A 22544-nucleotide genomic window follows, 5' to 3' on the forward strand; every position below is an offset into this window, starting at 1 on the left:
ACCCTCAGCCAGTATCTGGACAGTGCCTGAGATGCCTAGTGGCTGGACCGTTTCGTCCACCACTTCTCCCTCCTCTCCCCACAAACTGAGTACAAGAGCAGGTCACACGGGTTGCAAGACAAGCCCCTCCAGTGTAGTCCATCCTCCCTAACAGCCAACTTGTGCTGAATCCCAGTCAGTCTCCCTATAAAAACACCAGCTCATATGCACAAGCAGAGGTGCTTGGAAAGACTAACAGTTTCCATCTCTTGTAGCTGAGTTCTCCTTACTAGAGGATCTCGTCTTGGAGAAAACAGACCAAAAAACAGGAGAAGGCAATTCTGCCTGCTTTCTTGTTGACATAGCGTGGGGGACAGTTATATTTCCACTGCTGTCTCCTTTGTAAGAAAAGTTGAAGATGTGTCCTCTCTCTGTAATAGGCGTGTGTCCAGGTCTGCGAGGTCGTATTGGGCAATAGTTCAGATTCACAAAAAAGCAGTGATTGACACTCTTCTAAGGACTGGATTCATAGACTGAGCCAATCGAGATATCAAATAAATTATAGTGTTAGGAAATTCATTGTGAAAAGTTAGCTAATGATCAGATTTCAGCCAAGTCTCCCAACAAAGTCAGCGATTGATTGTAAGGCAGAGGCTGTCACATGTCACCGGAAGGTCCTCTTCTGTATCAGCACAGAGACGGAGGAGGTGAACCTCCTGTTCAGTGGCTGAATCCCAGTGACTGGGAAAAGCTTAGTACATTATTGACAGAGAGAATGTTAATGTCTCCACTAGGGAAGAAAGGTCTCCATATCTTCAGGAGTAATCACTTGATACTGAATTAGGTCTGTTTTGTACTTGATTAATTCCGACTTTAAGTAGGCACTTAAGCCTTTAGAGCTTAAAAGAAATGGAAATTTCAGAAGTCCTTAACACAAAGAATTTTAGTTCTGAGAGAGCAGTTTGAAGCCACTGAGCTCAACCCCCTCACTTTATAGATGTGGAAACTGAGGCCCCAAACATGACTCGCCCAAGGGACTGTCTAGTTTTACAAATTCCGTAGAATCCAGGAGTGTATGACTGCACTGCTAACCGTCCCGACGCTCTGGTTTTAGATCTGAGCCTGAACTGGACTGTGTTAGCTTTGCTGATGGATAGGTTTTCCCGCTGGTGGCCCCGATCAGGCCCCGTGGCGTTTCTGTTAGATGTATCAGGAGCCCTTGATACTGCTGACCGGGAGGTGCTGGAGCTTGCTGGGGTGACTGGTTCATTTTTCACTGTCTCTATCCTGCCTTCATGGAAGGTCATAGGAGGTGGAATTGGGTAATTACTTATCTACTCTGAAAACTCTCCTGTGTGGATCGGCCCAGAATTCAGCTCTCTTGTGCCCCTTTGTGCTTAGTGAACGTGAGGCCTATGGGAAGGATCCACCTGGGAGCCCACCTACACCCTGCTGTCCTTCCTCCAGGTGTGCACTTTGCTGAACTCGTCATCATTATCTTAAATCAGATGAAGGGAAAAGTAACACTTTTATATGAGTAGGGGTCTTCTGTGCCCCTTTCTTCTCCTCAGGCCAATGTAACTTGGGAAAAATAAGACCCCCTTTTTAAAAAAACGTTTATTTATTTATTTATTTGGCCACGTCGGGTCTTAGTTGCGGCACATGGGCTCTTCATTGCGGCATTGGGATCGTTCAGTTGTGGCATGCGGGATCTTTAGTTGCAGCATGCGGGATCTGGTTCCCTGACCAGGGACCGAACCTGGGCCCCCTGCCTTGGGAGCATACAGTCTTAGCCACTGGACCACCAGGGAAGTCCCTAAGACCCCTTTTTTTGATATCACTCTTTTTGATATCTTGGTGTCTGGTTGCTCTCAGATTCCCAGATCCTATGGTTCTGTTTCCGACTCTCCTAGCAGAGGCCTGGGGGTCTTGGTAGAAGTCAGCATCCCCCCACGGCCCCTGGCAGCCTCCCTGCTGGCCCAGGAGAGACCATGCCTCCTCTGTGCTCTGCTGTTTCGGAGCTCAGAAGGCTCTGCAACAGGGGGTCGCCTTTGAAGAGGCTGCAGGGTTCTCCCAAGTGTCTCCTACTTTACTTTCTGAAACACCTGATAGGCAGCAAATGGATACCTTTCCCCAGCCCTTCACTCCACCGAATTACATGTTGGGTCCCTGAAATCTCTTTTGCTCGGAAAGTAGATTGAAAAGATGTGGGAGTTGGGACTCCCTGGGTAGCTGCTTTCCTGGATTCATTTTCAAAAGGCAAACCTGCAGCTCAGGTGATGCTTGGGCTTCAAAGCTGTCTTCTTCAGCAAAATCATGGCTTTCTGGAGGGGAGCTTGGGCAGCAACTTTGTGAATATGAAGAAGCGGAGGGCTCATGGCAGAGGGCTCCCTGGGTCGTGTCAGCAGAGTAGCCCCCGTGAGAAATCAAACCGGTAAACCCATCGTAATGTACCGCGGCCTTGTGGTGGACAGTCCCAGGTTCAAGTCCTGAGTACAGAGTCTGGCTCTGACTCTCAACACTTGTGTGACCTTGGATGTGAATCACCCTCTCTGAGCCTCAATTTTTTTAATTTGCCAAATGAGGATATTAATGCCCACCTCCCCAAAGGGTTTTTGTGGAGATGATAAGTACAATGCCTGGAACATGATAGGGGCTCAGTGAATGATAGCGATGATTATTAATAATTATGCTAATAAATAATGTGGGCTGAACCTCATTTCACAGGCCTGCTTACCTAAGTCAGCACTTAGCAGCTCCCGCTGGGGCCGGTAGTCCATCCTTCCTAAGGAGTCCTGTTTCATTGCCCCAGGGTCTGCCAGCCTGCACTCAATAAAGAAAGCAGTTTACTCCTACAGTGCAGGAGCAGAGAGCAGTGCTCCCGGCGGTGGCCTGTTTTCTTTGATTTCCTTTTATCCTTGCTTTCTGTCTTTTATATCACTTTTTATTACTATGAAAACAGTACATGTTTATTAAAGCAAATGAAAACCTGTGATACCTGATAGTCTGTTTTTTCACAAAAGGTTCTAAGGACTTTTTAAATAAATGGATGACCTTGGTTGAGCACTATAAAAAATTTCCCCGTTAACCACCAACCACATTCATTAGCTAATGCTAATGTTGGTGTCTTTTGTTTTTCTCACAATTTCATCTGGTCAGTGTTACAAATAGCAATATTTCCTAACGAAAATAATTAGAAGTTCATTTTATTCTCTGCTCTGACACGTACAATCCTGGAGCCTCATGGAAGCACTAGAAAACATGAGACTTACTGTTAGCCGAAAATAACTGCCTTATAATGTCAGTTCTTTAAATACCGGTCGCTTTCTGGTTAGCCACAGGACTACATTCTAATTAAGCTCCTGGAAAGCAAGTGGAGGTGGAAGCAAGTGGAAAGCAAGTGGAATCACCTTGAGATTCTTGTACTGGTAGATACTTTGAAAGGCTGTGACACCATTCTAGGGTGGGGATGCAGACCAGGCTGGGACCAGAACCTTCCTCAGCAAGGATGCATCTTTTCCCTAAATTAGGGAAACCTGACATAGTAAAAGTAAAACTCTAGGATCCACCCACTTAATAGCAGTACCTTCTGTATACTGAGTGGTATAGGCAACACTTTAGAAATTTGCTCTGCCCCAAAAGGTGACATCTCTGCAATGTCCAGAAGCCACCGCTTTGAAATGAGGATACCAACAGGAGGTTAGAGCCCGAAGCCTGAGTTCACCTCTTGAGTGAGGTAGTTTAACCGGATGCCTTTCATCAAGAGTAAACTCTTGAGAGAGTAAGCAGTAAACGGAGAGAATAGAACTGTGTCTGGAGGGGTTGGGGGGAGGGGTAAGGTGTCATTTGGCAGAGAGGAGACCAGGGGAGAGGATCAGGGAGCACCGTATACCTAAGAACAGAAAAGAAGTGCACAGAGGTGAGGGAGGCGCAAAGGGTCAGGTAAAAGGGTAACTGAGAAACAATTCACCTTCCTCCTGATTTTGCTTCAGATGGTGCCTGGTGTACCTGTGAAGTACTTACTGCTCCCTTATTATGGAAAGGGAAAAGCAGAGGAAGGAATAGTGTTGACTGAATATATTTTAGTTGTAATGATGACAGCCCTTAACATTATTGTTTTCCATGAACGAATGTCCAGAACTGAGGTGTATAGTGTTCAGTTATTGCCCACAGTCACATCACCAGTAAGAATCTGCTCCCAGGTGTCTCTGATTACAGGTGTCCCTGGATTTTTCCCTATGAGAACAGAGACTTGTTTTATTCATGGCTGTATTCGCTTCATCTACGATGGTGCTGGGCACAGAGCAGATGCTCAGGACATATTCCGTGAATTAAGTAACCAGTTGACACCACACTGCCTTCTTTAATGCTTGAGAAGAGTGTTAAGACATAAAGAGGACCAGCGGTAGTCATTGTGTTCCTGGACACTCAGCTCCCTAAGAGGTCTCTTCCAACACCTTGAATATGAAACAAAGCATGTTCTGAAACGTATGCTTTCAAAATTACGGTGTAATCAAAAGGCTAGGCAGCACATAAAGTTGACAGTTGATGTAATTTAAATAATGTTTCTGATCCCCAGGAAGCTTGCAGATAACTGTGGAAAGCATTTCCACATGTAAATTTGCCAGTTTGGAGATGAGCTGGTGCCTTCTGAAATGAGCAGATTCCTTGAGCTTGAAGGAGCAGAGGTCGCCATTTGGTACTGGATTGCCCTTTGCTCTAAGCTTTGAGGGCGGCCAGTAATGCTGCGAGTGCCGGACTTTCGCTCTTGTTTTCAAATTAAAGATTTAATTACAGTCTTCACTGAAGATGAACCAAGTGTGAAAATACCTGATCTACTTGGAATGTGGGATCGAGGAGGAGTGTGTGGGTTGGAATCAGTGCCTGGGCTCTTAACTGCTTTCAACAGTAGCACTAAGGGTGCGATCAATTATGTTGTGGCCAAATGCTGGCCTGTTGGTTAGTCAGAGTCAGTGAAATTTATATTCTTCTTTATCATTTTTTTAAAGCTGAAAGGTTTTTTTCTTAGTAGTTACTCTGACAGACTACAGACTTAAATCTGCAAGACTTCAAAGGTTTGAAAGATACGCGTCTTTGAAATTTGTGGAGACTTGGCTTTGTAGATCAGTACGTGGTCATTTTGTATTAATGTTTCAGGTGTGCTTGAGAAGAATGTGGATTGGCTCATTGTTGGGGCCAGAGTTGTATGTCCATCTGTAGAATCAACTTTATTTATTGTGTTGTCACATCTTCAGTTAGTCAGTCAGTCAGTCATCAACCAATCAACAATAATGAAAGCAATCTATGCAAAATCTGTCCAACGACACCGTATTACCTATTTTTTTTTAAGGTCGCAGTTTTATAAGCTTCTTTTGTTCTGGAGAAAAAAATATCTGTATACTGTTCAGTCTTCCAGATTCTGTCCTTCTGGTATTTCTGTCAGTGTCCAGAGTGAAGTTACATCCATCCAAGAACTGAGTTTAAGGATAGATTCATGAGGTCACATTAACTTGCCATCACTGAACAGTGATCTCTTTTGCATAAATGAATTTTCCAAACAACTCATAATTCCTCCTGTGATTGCCAAAGTTCTCTGCCTCCCACTCTCTGATGACAGACGTTTACAAAATGGATTCCCTTCTTTCTCGCCTTCAGTATGCTGAACCTTTCTTGAGGGTTCAGGTTCATTGTCATAGAGATCTATTTTTGTACTCTCAGCTCTTCAGAAGTCTCCATAGGTGTTTATTTAGAAAGAAACATCTTGTTAGAGACATGCTTCTGGAAGAATAACTAACTGGCCATACTGGGATAAATTAAGACGAAGTAGAAAAGACTGGACAGGGCAACCAGATGCTAGCAGTTGAGGGTAACCGGAAGGGAGGGAGATGCAGGAGGGCTCTGTGCAGTTCAAGAGAGGGGGACAGAGCAGTGGCTTAGGTTGGGGGGTGGGTCTGAGAGAGCCTGAGCTGCAGGTGATGTGGGCATGTTCAGGACCCAAGAGAGGAGAAAATGGTGGGTTCAGTTCTAAACAGGTGAGGTTCCATTGCAGGAAACTCACCCAGGTGGAGATGTTCAGCCAATATTTCATACACAGAAGTAGTTCTCAGTGAGAAATCGGGGCAAGAGATAGGAATCGTGAAGTCATTTGCAAGGAGGTGATGTTTAAAGCTTATGTGGATGAGAGGACCAAGTGGAGTAGTTTGGAGAGTCTGTGTCTAGGGTTGGTGTTGGGGAAGGATGGTCCAGGGGGGCAGAAAGCCTGGAGGGCAGCTGAGGGGGATGAAGGGGAGAGGACATGTTAGATGTCAGTGCTTTTGAGCAAAGAGGGAAAGACTGCAACAGGCCATTGGCTTTGGGGACCAGCAGGCTATGGGTGACCTTGAGAAAGCTTTTCTGGGAGTGAAACAGCTACCAGTTTGCCAGGCATAACCCAGTGAGGAGTGGGCAGTGGGCCAGTTCTTCAGTTAAGTTTGGTGATGATAAAACAGAGACTGGGTGGTAGGTCAGGGTTGGGGAAGAGAGGATGCAGTGCAGGAAAGGATTAGTGTAAAAGGATCAAAAGACAAAATCCCACACTTCACACCCCTTAGGATGGCTATTATTAAAAAACAAACAAACAAACAAAAACCCCAGAAAATAACCAGTGTTGCTGAAGATGTGGAGAATCGGAACCCTTGTACATTGCTGGTGGGAATGTAAAATGGTGCCCCTGCTGTGGAGAACTGTATGGTGGTTCCTCAAAAACTTAAAAATAGAATTAACATATGATCCAGCAATTCCACGTCTGGGTATACACACAAAAAAAGTGAAAAGAGGGACTTGAACAGATATTTGAACACCAGGGTTCATAACCAGCATTATCCACAAGAGCCAAAAGGCAGACGCAACCCATATGTCCACTGATAAATGCCTGAGTAAACAAAATGTGGGCTGTACTTAGAATGAAATGTTATTCAGCCTGAAGAAGGAGTGAAGTTTTGCCACACGCTGCAACATGGATGAACCTTGGAGACATTATGCTAAGTGTAATAAGCCAGTCACAGAAAGACAAATACTGTATGCTTCCACTTATATGAGGTACCTAGAGTAGTCAGATTCATAGAACCAGAAAGTAAAAGGGTGGTTACAGGGGGCCGGGCAGAGGGAATGGGGGGAGTTATTGTTTAATAGGTGCAGAGTTTCAGTTTGGAAAGGTGACAAAGTTCCGGAGATGGTTGGGTAGTTACGGTTGCACAACATCGTGAATATATTTAATACTGCTGAACTGTACACTTCACAGTGGTTAAAATGGTAAATTTTACATTATGTGTATTTTACCATAATAAAAAAAAATTTCCTTAAGCAGAAAACAAAATCCTGAAAGGAGACCAATTTTTTTGACCATTGGGAGGAAGAATTAAATGAAAGTTGTCTTATACTTTGATAAATACCTGCCGGTGTTGGTTTCCTTCATTTAGTTCAGAGCTGAGCTTGGTTGGCCAGCACCAGCAGGTCCTGCCCAGAAGCTTCTCGCCCAAAGAGAACATGGGTTGTTCTGAGAAGTCCCTAAAAAAAGGCTACAGTTAAGTTTAGTTTCAGACAGGATGTAGTTGGGGGGAAGAAGGAAAATCTTTTCTTGAAAGCAAACTAAAATACTTGTCAAGACGTGAGGTCTTCTCTCCTGAAACAATTAAAAAATACCATAAACCCCTGGAGAGGGGAGGGCACGATCACATTCCCTGAATGCCTTATATCACCCACAGATTAAACCTCTTTAGCACTGAAGTCCCTTCTTGGGATCTAGTTGAACAGAAGGCATTTTAAACAAATAGAAAAATGTTTTAAGAAAGACGTATATGATTTGTTTTTTTAGCAGGTGGGGTCTTATGCAAAGTGTGTAAATACTCTTTAGGAAAAACATAGTTTGTGCTACTTTCTTGTTTCTCTTCACCCTTAACAGGGACCGTTCCAAAAGAGCGTATTCTTGAGCCTGTAATCTGAACTATCTTACCCACCCATGATGGCTGTGTTGTAATTAGGAGGTAAAACAACCTGTGTGACTGAGTAAGCATGTATTCTCCTGTCTGGAAATGCCTGGAATTTTCTATCCTGATTGATTTCATCTGGTATATGTTATTTAAATGTGTCCTGGTGTTTGCTTCCTTCTTCTGTACCAGAGAAAAATACTAATAATTACTCATTTAAAATTTCCTGTAACCCTAGTTAGAAAGAAAGAGAAGGAAAAGTTGGCATAGTATTAATAGCCAATACTGGTGGAGTTTTGCGTTCGTTTTTTTTTTTTTTTTGAAGAAGGCATCATCTCCTGATAGTAAAGGTAAAATAATTTACTGGACACAGTCTTCTACCCTGCTACTAGCATATCATTTGGGGCACAGTATTTCTTTTCAAATTATAAGCTGCAACTTTTACACAAGTTCTACTTGTGAAATGGCTTGTGAACTTTCTCTTTTATTCATTTCATTGCAAAGTATCTGAATTTTTTTAACATCTTTATTGGAGTATAATTGCTTTACAATGGTATGTTAGTTTCTGCTTTATAACAAAGTGAATCAGTTATACATATACATATGTTCCCATATCTCCTCCTTCTTGCGTCTCCCTCCCTCCCACCCTCCCTATCCCACCCCTCTAGGTGGTCACAAAGCAGGAGCTGATCTCCCTGTGCTATGCGGCTGCTTCCCACTAGCTACCTGTTTTACATTTGGTAGTGTATATATGTCCAAGCCACTCTCTCACTTTGTTACAGCTTACCCTTCCCCCTCCCCATATCCTCAAGTCCATGCTCTAGTAGGTCTGTGTCTTTATTCCCGTCCTGCCTCTAGGTTCTTCATAACCTTTTTTTTTTTTAAGATTCCATATATATGTATTAGCATACGGTATTTGTTTTTCTCTTTCTGACTTACTTCACTCTGTATGACAGACTCTACGTCCATCCACCTCACTACCAATAACTCTATTTCGTTTCTTTTTATGGCTGAGTAATATTCCATTGTATATGTGTGCCACATCTTTATCCATTCATCTGTCGATGGACACTTAGGTTGCTTCCATGAAAGAGTTCCTCAAAGCCATACGGCTGAAACTGCACATCTTCCATATTTTGTTAAGCAGCATGTTTTATCAGAGACGATGTAATTCCACAGTGAAAGGCTGACTGCAGGCTGGTGGATTAGCTGGAAACCGAGCTGATTTCGGGCCCCAGGTGAGAAAGCAGCTGCATTCCCTCTCCTCATGCCTGGCTCTCCTGGCAGTGGTGTTGACTCCAAAACTTTAATCTTTTTTCTTAGTCTTAACAAGAGTCCCATGAAGGTGGAGATTTTCATCACACATTACCCTTTAAGGTTGAAGCATCTGTGATTCTTTCTTCTCAGTGTGAAGGAAACTCTCAGCAAAGCTACTTTAAAAATGTCTCTTGTTGCAAACTATCTGGACAGAGCCAACCTAGTTTCTAGGCTGGCGAATGCCACGGTCTGCTTTGCGGGTTTGATTTCTTTTGTATCTGAGAAAACCGCTTTCCCAGAATCAAATGGGAACTCTCTTCCAGAGCTGACTTGTGGAGCCTCTTGTTAGCCTGGTCTGCCTTGGTTTCTGAGATGATCACACACCTGTTTAAACTCTGTTTTCAAATGCAGTTGCACCTGTGACCACCCAGCCATGGTACCATATGTGGTTTGCGTTGCAGAGTCCCCAAGGAACGTGGTCCTGCGGACTCGTCCAGAGCCAGGCTCTCTGGCTGAGGTCACGCCTCAGGGTGTGTTTGATGTGGCTTTTCTCCTCGTGTCGGTGCCCAGAGTCCTTCCAATAAATACAGACAAAATTAGACAAAGCCTTTGCACTTTAACATCGTCAAAACTGGTTTTAGACTTGAGACTCTCTTTGCCAGTGTGTGGGTTAGCCCTGTTTTGTGGTGGCAGCATGTCTTGTGAAGACCACATTCCATGGGCTTTCTCACTCCCCTATCCATTATTAAGCACCTGCTGGGTACACTGCACTGTGCTAGGTAGTGTACAGTAGATGTTCTTGGCCGAATTTCAGTTTACCAGGTGTTAGTGTTTTATCCAATAGACTTTCTGTTTCTTTCTCGAGGAGGTTCCCCTTGCTCTGCTGGTTCGGCCAAGTCCCTTCCCCTTTGGCCCGGCCTCAGGCAATGTCATGTGTACCTGAAGTCCCGGGAGAAAACACAATATAACAGGCTTGGGTTTCAGTTCGGAATTCATCTTCACTTTTAGCCTTCTGCTGTGTAAAGAAGGACGAATAAAGTAAGTCACCTTTCTCTGAACACTGAAATTGAAACTTATCTGAAAACAGTCAGGGAGGTTTGAGCTGTGTTGACACTAACTCTTTTTTTTTTTCTTTCCCAACCAGTGTTTAATAGAAGTCTTACTAATTTCTTGGTCCTGTCTTAGGCAGTGGAGGACAGGGACTAAATCACACTCCTTCCTTAGGGAAGTGCACAGACTCAGGCCAGGGGAGAGGAGTCTTCACGTTTACACATGATTTTGTCATTTATCATCTCTTCTATCCTCGGAGCAACTTTGTGAAATGCGTCATTATTACCTCCTTTTACAGTGAAAGAAATTGATGCTCAGAGGTGTTTACTGAGGTGCCACGTCTGACGGCAGAGCTCATGGTCTTTCCACACGTGTTCTCAGGTGGCCACTGTTGGGAGCTTGGCCCGGGAGCAGGACCCCCTCAGCCTTCCTGCCCTTGTCAGTACACATATATGGTGGGAAAATGGTCTGCCTCTTCAGAGAGGAGAAGCTGGACCAGAGATGACAAGCGCTAAAGAAAGACTAAGCAGGGCAGGATGGGTATAGATGGGGGCAGCTGAGGGGAGTGATGCTAGGAATAGAGCTCAATTCGGACCACATCCAGTGCTGAGGTGCTGCGTCTGTGGGACACACATGTGGGTGACCAAATGGTACAGCTGTGTACAACGGTAGTGTGGGTTTTTCAGATGCTTGGGGCTTAATGGGGCCCCAAAGCTCTGTGTGGAACCATCCTAAGTGCTATACTGTGTCCCCATTGTACAGCTGAGGAGATAGAGGCATGGAGAGGGTAAGGCACTTGCCCAAGGTCTTCGGATAGTAAGAGAGGGTCTTCTGGCAACACCCATACACCTTGCCCTAGCCCTGCTTTGTCGCCTTGTGACTGAAGGTCAGCTTCTGGTACCCCAGCAAGCCTCATCCCATCAGGGCTCCAGGTACCCAATAGTTGTAGATTAGGAACAATGAGACCCCTACTTCTTTGGGGACATTGAAGCCTGTACCTAGTACTTCCCAGAGTTTTCAACTTTTAGGACAAACTTAGGCTCAAAAGGAAGATTCTTCCTGCTTTCAAATACTGCTGCCTGAAGGAATGGTTGGCTTGGTCATTGGATAACAACACTATTTTTGGTCGGGTATGTCCAGAGGTATTCTGCTGCTTCATTTTGATTGGACACCTCTTCTCAAAAAATGAAAAAGCCGGAGCTTATGTAACGAGGGACCTGTTGTCCAAATGAGGACCAGGTCATTTGCCTCCTGGATTTGACACTCTGGCTGTCATGTAGGCCCCAAGTGAAGTAAAATGTGTATCCCTGGTTCCTGGCTCTCTCAAGGCACACTGTGTGTGGCCTGGAGGGAACAGATCTTGTACTAAATACTGATTGGATGCTGGCACCTTCAAAGGCAAGGATCTTCTAACGTGAAGACACTGAAATTGAAGACAAAGGAAGTAAAGAAACTACTATGTACTCAGTGATGATCACAGTGACCTGTTGTTAGCCTCATTTTACAGATGAGGAAACTGGTGTTTAAGCTCATTGCCCGGGTAGTTTAGGGGATTTCTTCAAGGTCGGTGTTGTGGTTATTTCAGTGATGAGGAGAATAGAGCAGAATTAGTCAGTGTGACGATTTATCTCAGAATGTTGTCATGAAAGTGAAGAAAAGGCCACACTGTGTTTAGGTTTTGTTACTGAGTATATTTTGGTTAAAACACAGTGAATTAGAGGATCTTTGAATCTGTGGATTGTGTGTTTCCAGTGCTGCCTTCATGGATGACACATGCCAGCTGAGCCAGTCATAATGAATTAGCCGTCACCTACGCAGTTGCTCAGTTCAGGAGTGCAAGAAGAAATATCAGTGAGAAAAGGCTCCACAGCTCACGGTGCCACTTTGGGCGTGAGGGAGCACCCAGGAGCCTGACCACTGCCAGTAGACAAGAGGGTTCTGGGGAGGTGAGGATTGACGACATGCTCAGGGTGTGAGTCCCTGCCAGGGTAGGGCCGCTGTCACAGGCACATCACTTATTCACGTGCTTGCTTTGAGACTCGAGTAGTTTTGGGGACCCGCCCCCGCCCCCCATGGAATAAACAGGGAGTGTGGGATCCCAGCAGCTGCCCTGCCGTGGTCCAGAAGAATCTGTCGTGGAGGGTGGGGGTGGGGGGAAGAGGAGGAATGCCTGCACCCGAGGTAATCCTGCCCGCGTCCCAGGTGAGGTGGAAGGCTGAACGGGGTCCCTTCTCTTTTCCCTTTTTGTGTGAATTCTTCCCTTCGTGTGTCCGTTGAACTCCGTAGGTGGTAAGGTGGTAGGTGGGGTGCGTTATCCCCTCGTTCCTTAGCAGCAGGGTAACAGTCTGCAGTTCCAGCAGGGCCAGCCTGTGAGCCCCGGTCCTCACACTGTCTCCCAGGGGCTGCCAAAGGAAGCTTGATAGGCTGCTGTTTGTTTTGAGAATTAAGAAGTTCTAGTGTTATCTTGTGTTGTATCCGTGTTACACATGAAATAGAGAGAGAATGAGGCAGTGTCGATAGTGGTTAAATATGTGCTTTCTGTTATCGGTTCACCTTGTCTGTAAGATGGCTTTTCCTAGAGCTTGCCAAGGCTGTGGCAGCAGGATCAAGGAGGAGGCACTGATCACGCGCCTCTTTCCATCCACAGGAGCTCTCCTTTATGATGGCTTGGCCACTTCTCCCTACACTGTGCACAGGGCTGAGCTGGCCCCTCTCAAAACTGCTGTTAGATTTTAGACTGGCAATTAAGGTAATGTTTTCAGGGAAAGCGTAATCCTAACCAGACTCTCTCTCTAGCCACTACGCTTTTGATTACACACAGGTGGACAAAAACACATTTAATTGTTTCAAAGATTATTATGTTTTTGGTAAATTTATAGTAAATGGGGGCGATTAATAAAGGGCTATTTTATTCTCAGCTTGTGGTTTCTAATTACATCAGTTACAGCTTAGCCTTCCTCTTCACTAGCGTGCAGGCATGGACTGGAAAAGAATGAGCTAATCCTTGATAGATCAGGTGGAATAAAGATCTCCATTCATATCTTTACCTTTTATCCCTTCTTCTGAGTGCCAAGAATTAATGCTGTTTGAAAGTACAAGCTGAACCTGCCAAGCTTCGGACAGCTAAGATAATCCTAGTTATTTTAAATGGTAGTGAGAAGGGTAGCAGTTCTACTCTGGAAAAGAGCCTATTGTGAAACATCAAATATCTGCTAAGTGGTATTGATTGGACATGATTTTATTTCCAAACACTATGGTTATCATGAAGCGGAAGAATTCATTGTTTAAGACATTTTCATCAGCTTTTCATCAGACTCTTAGGCTTGCAAACTCGAGGAAACCAAAGAGACCTGTCAGTGTCTAGGTGAAGAGTTGCTAACAGTTGAAGAATGCCACTTGCATTTTTTATTTTTAAAATGGTTTCTTAGTGGGAGCTTAATAGTGTTTAACATCTAGAGGAAGAACAATTTTTTCTCAAGCACGAATATCCTGTTTCTCACATCGCTGGAAGAGAATTGTTCGTTCCGGTCCACCGACTCCTAACAGATCATTCAAGTTAAAAGTCAGGGGTCTTTGCAGTGTCAAAAGATTTAGCAGTTAGATTGGGTTTTGTTTTGTTTTTTAGAGAGGTGGGTTTGGGGGGGGGGTGCAGTCTATAATATTTTCCAAAAAGAATATTGGTGGTTAGATGGCATCACTGAAATCATCTTTTTTCCCCCTCAGCATTGGTAAGAGTGATTATACGTAAGGTTTCTTTGTTTGTTTTAAAATAATAATAAAAGAAAGACCATTTAGCTGCTGTAGACAAATAGGCTAGTCGAGAGAAAACAGATACAGGGTTTGCTGGTTCAAACCAGGGTCAGCCTCAGAGGTTTACCCACCTTTCGTTGTAACAAGAAAAAAGATCAGATGGGCACTTTTTCCTTTTTTTTTTTTTTTTTCATTTTCTTGCTTTTAAATCTCTACTTCGGTCTCCAGAAGTCATTTCTTCCATTTCTGTAAATGCTGGGAGCCTAGTGATGATTACAGGGTAGCATAATCCTGAATTGTCTGTGGCCTGTGAAAGCTTCCTGTCCCCCGTCCCCAAACCCCACCCCCCAGCGCTGGAGCAAAGCACTCACGTCCTCGCTCATGCAAATAGTGGTGTGTTGAGCATCGCCCGGCCAATTATTCTTTCTTTCTTTGGGTTTATTCCCCAGAGTGGAATTACCAGGTCAGAGGGTATGAACAGTTTTACAGTTCTTATTACATGTCACTAGGCTGCTGTCCAGAAAGATTGAACCAATTTCTAGTGCTACCAACAGCGTATCTTTCCCCACAGTCCCGTGGACAGTAGGCATTAGCATTTTTACAGAATAATGAAGAGGAACCTTTTGAGTTGACGTTAGCCCTTCTGCAGGGCTCATTAGAATCAACACGCAAAAAAAGAGAATTTTGGCTTTTTAATTTTTAATTGGTATAAAATGATTTAAAATGATCGGTGGTTTTTCTTCCCCCCAGTAAAGTTTAATGAAGCTGCATTTAAATGAAGAGGGTCCCTTCATCTTTAAGGATGATAGTAAAATAAATTTTGGACATTAGTCACTAAGATAAACACTAAATCTTTGATGCACTTGGAACTACTTTTATGAGGTGCTACACAAAATGAGTTAAATAGATACTGTCCCTAACTCAACATTCAGAGACGATGCGAAGCCTTTAACAAAGGTGAAATGAACACGGATTTAAATTTTGAGCGGAGAAAAGCTTTAAGAAATACAGGTATTTTGCAAAACAGGTTGAGTTCATTTATCTGGATCTTCTCTGGAGTGCAGTCATGCATTAAGTATGCTTGGAGCCTCCCTAGTCTATGCAGGTGACCCTCTGCACATCTTCACACCCTCAGGTCAGAGGAATATTTTCCAAGAAAGTACCCACAAGGCAAGTGAGAGCAAAAGGGGGGCTCTCCCCAAGTCCTTTCTTTTGCAGAATTCCCGCCCCTTCCTTTTTCAGTCACAAGTTGGGCCGAATGGGGGAGGCAGGGTGTTTGTGGCTGGGGTGGGAGCATCCCTAGGTCAGCTGTTAACTGTAGGCAGAAGCTCAGAACACGTCTGGAGAGCGCTTTGCCTATTCCTTTATAGCCTCTGCATTAAGTTGACAAGGGTCAGTTATTCTACCTCCTCAAACTAACACAGAGATTAGGACGGTTCAGTGGCCAGTGACTAAATGTGACACCCAAGGGTGGGGATGGTGCAGGGGTGAGAACAAGCCAGGAGGTGGGGCTGACCAACGTTGCACGGCCCTTGGCAGCTTCCACAGGGCCTCCTTTGTAAAAACGGGAGAACAATTCTCTCAGTGAATGGTTTGAGGGTTAAATTTACATACTCATTAAAGTAGGTGACATACAAGAAGTAGTAAATGTTCACTCCCTTCTCCATCTCTTCTGTACAGAGAAGCTTCTGTCACTGGCTTGAGATGGGGATGAGGGTGGGCAGATTAACGCACAGACTCTGGTTGGCCCTTAGTTGGCTCTCCATATCCTTGTATAGTCACAAGATGTCAGAGCAAAGTCTGCTCTCTGCGTAGATACAACATCCTTGGGCATGTAACACAATTCATAAATTATCTTGGATTTGCAGGGAAATTTAAATCCATATAACAACTCAAATTAGTAAGAAGCCTTAATGAACAGTGAGAAAATGAAAGCTTCAGGTTTCCTAGGTTCAAATTAGTACTCTTTTTGTTTAACTTAGTAAATCTAAACACATACTGCCAATATCAAAAGTAAATTGTGGGCTTCCCTGGTGGCGCAGTGGTTGAGAGTCCGCCTGCCGATGCAGGGGACGCGGGTTCGTGCCCCGGTCCGGGAAGATCCCACGTGCCGCGGAGCGGCTGGGCCCGTGAGCCATGGCCGCTGAGCCTGCGCGTCCAGAGCCTGTGCTCCGCAACGGGAGAGGCCACAGCAGTGAGAGGCCCGCGTACCGGAAAAAAAAAAAAAAAAAAGTAAATTGCTTGTCAGGAAATTACCCACACTGTTTTTCAAATTTTTTAACTTACTAAGTTTTCAGAACATTCCTTTCCTAACTGGATATTGAGGTAGCTATCCCAAACTGTCCATCTGTCTGTCTGTCTGTCCATATGTCACATTAGAAGAACGGGGCTTTCTCAGATAATTTGGTCCAGTGGAGTGGTTAAAGATCCGCTTCTTAAATCCCGGCTCTGTTCTTTTATTTCTGTGTGGTTCCACTAGCTGCAGCAAACCTCGAAACCCATAACAAGCGTAAATAGTGTTCTGTTGTAAAAAGGTCTCTTTTCAGCATGGTAATATACCTTATTAAATTCCAAACATAATAAGTATTGATGGCAAACACATCAGGACCCAGTACAGCTTCTACTATGATTTAGTTCTCTACAAATGACCAGCACTCAGCTCCCAATGCATTTTGCTAATTACATCATAGATTTCCCTATTGATGAACACAAGCTGAATTAACACAGGGGCACTAATGTACCCTTTCACCATTATTGTTGTACAAGAAGCCGTGGCAGATGCTGGCAGTTAGTTACACAAACATTAGTATTAACGATTGGCCATTTGGAATTGGTGACAAACTACTGCCCTGCGAATCCTGAGGCTGAAACCAATCAGGAAGTTAATGAGGAGAGAAATTACCACTGCAGCTTCCCCTTAATTACATTCACACTAGGCAGGAAGGGAGTTCTGGGGGTGGATCTAAACTCAGCTAAGGTTAAGAAGGTCAGAGACCCTTTTGCTTAAATTTTGTATCTACTGTGGCTTGTAAGGTTGCAAAAATTGTTCAACACATTATTACTTTTGCATCCTTCATATTTAATGTCAGATTCCTAGTGGAGTTTTATGTTTATAGGTTTGCTGTTAAAACCGTTACCTGACTTCTGTTTTAGTGTTGTATAATTCAGTTTCTTTTAATTTTTGGATTTTTTTAAGTTTCCTTCCCATTTACTGCTTTTGACTTTTTAAAAGTTAGGTATGCTTTTAAAAAGGTATGTACACCTTCCCCCAAGTGTTTGTTTCCCTCTGTCCAAGAGAACTAACAGGAAAGTTGATAAGCTATCGCTTTCACTTGCTAGCTACCGAGAAACTAGGGTTACCTGTCAAATGGTGGAAATACATGGGTGGGGTCTTGCTTGGGGTAATTTGTCAGATGGATCATTTGACAAGACTCCTCAAACTATTAGCATCGTTTACATAAAGGGGTGGGGCTCAGTGAAGGGTGGAAATAGTATCCCCAAAGAGGGGGGAGAAGACTGTTTTTTGTTTTTAATGAACATAAAATTGAAACTCTGCTACTTAACTTGCCTCTTCAATTAAATAGATAATACTGTGCAGAAGTACTATTTTTTATTCTAAAGAAGCACTGGGGATTTTAATGAGTGTCTACGAAAACACTTTCAACTCCGAATAGAAATTGCAGAGAGCGCCTTTTTCTTTGTTGGAACCTAATTGCACGGTGAATGTAGAAAGACTAGCCACTTTTAACGCACTCTTCTCCCTCTGTCTCTCCCCACTTCCCAGTATTCTCGCCACCCAGCAGTCAAGATTGTGGCTTGGTTTCCCTCTCCACCAGCTCTTCTGTTAGTAACGACAGCTCAAAGGCAGTGCTCGAATGTGAGTCTGCCTCGGAGCCCAGCAGTTTTGCGGTCACTCCTGTCATCGAGGACGACGAATAATCCGGCACTCCGATGCCTTTGGCCATTCACCTGGAGTGGCAGGTTTATTCCGTTTATACACAGGGTTTGTTGTTAACATTTTGCCTTGACTCACACCAACTTAACTGTGGAGATGATGTTTGGTTTATACTCCTTAGAGCTTAGCCCAGAGGCTAGAAGACATTTGGAATAGTTTACTATCTGTGTCTACCGTCTGCGCCAATTAAGTGCTTTGCTCACGGAGTTAAATATTAGTGTTCCTCTTTTTTTTATGACACTGGTTTACATGTAGTTTGCAAGAAATACAATAATTCACTCAAGTAAAGCAGTACATTTGCACCTAAATGTGTCAACTACTTTCAGTTTTAAAATGAAATCTTAGGTGCCTCAGATCTTTTCTTGAATTTTAGTATTTTAATAAAAGTGCTAAACCATAAATTTAGCCACGTTCCTGACTGGTGAGAAGAAAAGAATAGAGTTAGTGATAATGTTAGAAATCTGCGGAAGGTTAAATAGAAATAGTGTGTGTGTTTGTGTTGCTGTTAGAAAAGCCTAGCCCCGACCCCATCCCCTCAAATCCAAAACGTGACTGAAATAGTCAGAAGAAAAAATTAATGACTTTAAGAATTGCTACCTTTTCTAAAGGGTAGTTTGAAAACAATACAATTTAAAGTAACCCCAGTAATGCAGAGTTCCTGAGTGTTGTTTCTAGAAAAATATAAGAGTTTATGATGCACATTCTACTATTAAAAAAATGGATGCAATCTAGATTATTTTGTAACCTTAGGTTGTAATCTGATTTGAAGATAAGTACATCTTTAAAAGTAACTATAGATTTCTGAGTTCATTTTTTGTTAAAAATTGCTAGTGGTGTACTCCTTATGTAACAGAAGCCATCCTGAAATAAAACTAGTCTAAAAAAAAAATTCATTGTTCTGTGTAGTTGTGGCTGTACCTGAAATAAAAATGTTATTGATGACTGAATTTTCTTGTGTGTATATTTGATGAGCGGTATTAAACAGGAAAAAAGAAATTACTTGTATTTTCTTCGCTCTGTGCTTTGAAAACATCTATTTGATTTCACCCCCATCTGTTGTAATCAATAACCTGACCATCTTGTTTTTTATTAAATGCACTTACTCTTAATTTCATCCACCAGTGGTTTTAGAGAGAATAATGTGGAGTTACCTATATAGGTTTGACATTATAAATCACTTCTTGGGGCTGAATCGTATAGCGGTATCGATTGATCCTGATATATCACAGAAATTTACTGTCACTTCTGTTTTCAATTAAAGATACAATCAGTCAGATAATGACTTAATTGGATTTTACAGAAGATTGAGTTTTATTGCCCAGTGCTTTACGAGTTTAGTTAAGGAAGATCATTTTATCACACTTGTCAGGCTGCTGCTACTGCAGCCGTGTGCCCTTCGGGGCGGCCGTAGCTGTAGGTATTGTGACGGCGACTCCGGAGGCTGCCGGGCGCGCCAGGAAGGACTGGGCCGCAGACTCGCCACCTTCAAGGCGTCAGTGGTGGCTTTTTGGAGATGAAGATTCCTTGCTCACCTGCGCACTCGCTGCCCACTGCCCAGGCCCCCTCTATTTCTTTGAATAATCCTGGCTTCTGCGGATCCAGGAGTCTTCCAGTTGCTACTGTTCCAAGATGACCCCAACACACTAATTTTGCCGGGTGTGTTTGATGGAGAAGCTCGGCACGCCCCTTCAACGGGTGTGTGTGCGTGTGTGCCCTCTCCCAGCACAGCTCCCTTCAGTGCCCCTGCGTTTCTGGAAAGCCAGGCGGAGCCCGGAAAAGCGTGCGTGTGTGCTCTCAGAGCCCTGACCGAGCACCCCCTGGGTCCCTGGTGAGCCCGGGCTCCAGTTTCGAAGGCCCTGCGCCTCCCGGCCTCCTACTGCGGCCCGGAGCTCCACTCTGGGCCGTCGGAGCCCTGGGAACCAGGCTTGTTTAGTGGGCCTCCTACGCCCCGAGGGTCCACTGCTTCTCCTGACGCCGAGTTTGGTTCTGAATTCGGGCGCCCGCCGCGCGGGGACTCTTATCGAAGATTCTGCCCAAGAAGGGCTACTCCCAGCGCGAGGACACAGACCCCAGGACCTCAACGGGCCCAGGCGGAGTTGAGGGAAGCTTCGGCTGCTTCTCTCTTCTCCGCCGAATGGCTCCGTTAAAGAGGGACCTGCGGTCTTCCTCCCGCGCCTGGTAGGGTGGAGTGGCCCTGCGACGCTCAGGTTTCCAACAGGAGGCTTATTCTTGACCGCTAGGGAGGAGAGCGCCAGTCAGGCCAGGCCCAAGCGGACTGCGTAAGGAACTTAAAATTCTGAACAGAAGGAAGAGCACAGACAGCAAGTCTTGTCTGCTGAATGTTAACACCCGCGTTTGAGGGGCTATAAGTTTCTCAGCTCTGCGCCTTTGAACGGACACCTGTAACAAGGCCGCCTCCCCCTGCGGGTGGCACCCGCAGTGTGTGCGATGTGGAGTGCGCACCACAAGTGTGTGCAGGTGTGGGCGTGTCGGGCGCCCAGTGCTCGTCTCTTGCGGGCGCCGTGGCTCCGGCGCCGAGAGACCGAGGCGGGCTCGCCGGGTCTTCTCCCGGACTCCGGGCAAGCTTCCGCCACGCGACTTGGAGCTGTGGGCAGACGAAGCTCCCCAAGACCGCCTGCGACTCCCGCAGTAGCTGGGGGTGAGGGCGAGTTTTCCCCCCTTCCAGCGGACGCCGCTCCCGGGACCTGCGCTCACTCGGGTGTCCCCTTCACCCCATTAATGTGCTGCAGACCCCGCGCTGCGTAACTAGGGTCTCGGGGAAAGCCGCCTGCGGGGCCCAGGGCGCTCTTGGTGACACTCGCTTCCCCCCAGAGCCCACGCAGGGAACCGCCATTCCGGGCAGGGGCGGGAGCCGGCACTGCCGTCTCCCGGGCACCTCGTGCAAATTAAACTCTCGCCCACGTGTAGAAATCGAGCTCCCGCCCCTCGCTTCACGGTAACCGCAGTGCTGAACTGGTTTCACGTGCACACAGACTGCACCGCATCTGACACTTGGCACCAAGTGGTGGTAAAAGCGCTTTACAGAACGCGCTTCGTGTCACAAAGAAATACAGAGGGCAGCCCGTGGAAGGCAGGGGATTTTCCTCGGCTCCCGGACTTGGCCCTGTCCGCCCCGCCGCTTGGGGCCGCCACTGCCTGCCTGCGCGCCGCCGCCGCCCCTTTGGGAGGTTTGCTCCGGCAACTTGAACGGGGCCTCGTCCTCCTTTCTCCCTCCGCGCATACGCACGCGGAGGAGGCCTGAGACCTGTGCTGCGCGCCGGACGCCCGTAAGCTCAGTCGCTACTCTTGATTCTCGCCTTTAGAAGACGCCTTTCCCCCCTACCCCTCAAAAAACGCGAACGGCCTTTAGTCAGCCAGTTGTTCGTTGAGTACCTTCCCCCACCCTCCGCAAAAGAGCCTGGAAACTTTTCAGCAGCTCTAAGCTGCGGCCCGGACAGCTGGGGAGGGTCGTGGGCGAAGGGGCGGGGCGAGCAGGGCTTGGGGGGCGGGGGCGCAGAGTGGGCGCGGCCTAACTGCTCCGGAAGTCGCCCCCCCCCCGGGAGGCTCTGGCTTGGGCGTAGTGAGCTGAGTCTTGGCCTGGCTCCCCGGGGTGGGGTGCTTTAGAGTGCCCGCGCAGCGCCTCGGCGTTGCTGCGTCACTGTCCTGCCGGTCTAGTCTCGGTACAAGGAGTTCGCACCCAACTTTCCCTGGGGTGTGGGCAGCGCTGGCCGTTTCCCCCCTTCATTCCCGGGCCCGTCGAATCGAGAAGGGACTTCTTCCTTGGAAGTCCTCACCTCCGCCCACATTCTCCCCAGCAGAGCTTTTTTTCCGGGACTGCAGAGGAGCGGGGAGGCGGAAGAGAGTTCCGGAAAGGGGGCTTGTCCTGCGAACTGCACCAGCGCTCCCAGAGCAAACACTTTGGGGAACAGAAACTGTCTTGTTTCTAGAATGTTTCTCTAAATTACCTGAAATTATTTCCTCGGCCTTTTTTGGTTTTTAAAGTCACAGGAGAAAGATTACGTTAAAACTATTTTAAAGGCAGCGCTGCTCTCATTTCATCTCGGAGGGTACATGTTTTACTTTTTCCTTTGGCACCGAAGGTAGACGGGGTCTGCAGGCCGCCCAGGCGACCCTCTTTAAAACCGTGTAGGGACTTGACCGCCGCCTCCAGTCCCCCATGGCCGGCGGGGTGTGCGCGACTCGGCCCAGGAAGCCCCGGGCGCTTGCGGGCCCCGCGGCCCTGGCCCAGTGGGAGCGCTCCGAGCGTGCCCTTTCCCAGTCCCTCCCTTCGACAGCGCGGGGCGGAGGTCGCCGTTCAGGGGCCCCCTCAGATGTTGCAGTGCGGGAGCGACACCCGTGCAGCCACAGCAAAGGATGGGGGCGGGCGCGACCTTGTGTCTAGTCTAGGTCTGAGTAATCTGCACCCGTGGGAGTGCCTACCTCCAGGGTGAGCTGTTGCTGGTCTCGAGAGTTCTAGAATATGAACGACCGCGCAGCCGCGTCTGCAGGGGGCCGCCGGGGTTGAAGGCCGTTTTAGGTCCCGTTTGCTCCGAAAAGCCTCGGCCCCGATGCCAAAATGGTGTGGGGAC

At 46.1% G+C, this 22544-nt stretch overlaps 1 protein-coding gene across 1 annotated transcript in view; it reads left to right on the forward strand.

Moving 5' to 3' along the window:
- DMRT1 (doublesex and mab-3 related transcription factor 1) overlaps window positions 1-17939 on the forward strand; it is a gene marked incomplete at both ends in the record, with an annotated part of 102036 nt that extends 84097 nt beyond the window's left edge. Inside the window, one exon of the mRNA XM_082842194.1 lies at window positions 17785-17939. Within this exon, the coding sequence (XP_082698320.1) occupies window positions 17785-17939 (155 nt within the window). The remainder of the gene's footprint in view (window positions 1-17784) is intronic.
- Window positions 17940-22544: the final 4605 nt, after the last annotated feature.

The sequence above is a fragment of the Leucopleurus acutus genome, assembly GCF_964270905.1.
Source record: "Leucopleurus acutus genome assembly, chromosome: 7".
Taxonomy (NCBI): Eukaryota; Metazoa; Chordata; class Mammalia; order Artiodactyla; family Delphinidae; genus Leucopleurus; species Leucopleurus acutus.